The 1,303-nt window shown below is 48.1% G+C and overlaps 1 protein-coding gene across 1 annotated transcript in view; it reads left to right on the forward strand.

Moving 5' to 3' along the window:
- The window catches only part of LOC103805181 (histone deacetylase 1), a gene marked incomplete at its 5' end in the record, with an annotated part of 6,314 nt that overhangs the window by 2,086 nt on the left and 2,925 nt on the right, over positions 1-1,303 (forward strand). The window contains one exon of the mRNA XM_009077817.1: positions 86-99. Coding sequence (XP_009076065.1) covers positions 86-99 — 14 coding nt within the window. The remainder of the gene's footprint in view (positions 1-85; positions 100-1,303) is intronic.

Here is a 1,303-nt window from a genome sequence, read left to right on the forward strand (position 1 = left end):
GAAATGACCCTTTGTTCCTTTCCATCTGTTTGCTATCAGTTAACTCACTGCTCTCCTGGGTTTTCCCTGCATTCCTTTTCCTGAGGGCACAGGTAGAGGGGTGAAGGTGCTGGCTCAGCACTTGGAGTGGGAGCTCTGTGGCCTGTAGTAATCACAGAATATCCTGAGATGGAAATGACCCACCAGGATCATCAGTCCAACTCTTGCCCTGCCCAGGATTTCCATCTGTTTGCTATCAGTTAACTCACTGCTCTCCTGGGTTTTCCCTGCATTCCTTTTCCTGAGGGCACAGGTAGAGGGGTGAAGGTGCTGGCTCAGCACTTGGAGTGGGAGCTCTGTGGCCTGTAGTAATCACAGAATATCCTGAGATGGAAATGACCCACCAGGATCATCAGTCCAACTCTTGCCCTGCCCAGGACACCCCAACAATCCAAATGGGAGCATTGGTCAAACACTCCTTGAGCTCTGTCAGGCTTGGGGCTGTGACCGCTGCCCTGGGAGTTGTTCAGTGCCCAAACACCTCTGGGGGAAGAACCTTTGCCTAATATCCAACCTAACCCTCCCCTGACACAGCTCCAGCCATTCTCTGGGTCCTGTCCCAGAGATCAGTGCTGTCCATCAGGAGGAATCTCTGGACCCAAGGCTTTGATATCAGTCTCCTGGTGGGATTATGCTTGGAAAATGGGCTGAGGATGGCATGTTAGTCATCTGTAGCTGCTTGCAGACTAAGCCTGGTCACACAAGCTCTTGGGTGAAGGTTCCTGAGGGGTGTGAGTGATTTATCCTGTTGGAATTTCCTCCTATGACTCAGCTGAGTGGTGATGATAACTGTGTCAGCCTCAGGTAGGTATAGGTGTCTCACCTTGTGACTACTGGCATTGCCAGAATGCTATTCTCAGGGCTGAAAGGTTCCTCAACTTTTTTTTTAATGTGCATTTTAGTGGAATTGCATTTTTCTGATCTAAATCTTCTTGCCTTTCACTCGTATTTTCTCAGCCCTGCTCAGAGTTCAGCACTGGTGCAGCTGCTTTGTTGTTTTCCTGGTGCAGCCACTCTGAAATAGTTCCCTTTAATAAAACTTTTGGGTAGGAGAGTGATAATAAAAGTGTAAAAATACAGATAAAACAATCATATATTTAATGATTCTAAGCTAAAATTGATTCAGTGACCAGATGTGCTCGGCTTAAAGTGATGCTGTGACTGTTGGCTCTGCCTTAGTGTTTGCATCACACTGGTGGCATTCCAGGCTTCCCTTCCCAGTTTGCAGCTGGAATTCTGCTGACCTGTGGCCTCTCCTCTTTCC

The sequence above is a fragment of the Acanthisitta chloris genome, unplaced genomic scaffold (genome assembly GCF_000695815.1).
Source record: "Acanthisitta chloris isolate BGI_N310 unplaced genomic scaffold, ASM69581v1 scaffold4877, whole genome shotgun sequence".
NCBI classification, from domain to species: domain Eukaryota; kingdom Metazoa; phylum Chordata; class Aves; order Passeriformes; family Acanthisittidae; genus Acanthisitta; species Acanthisitta chloris.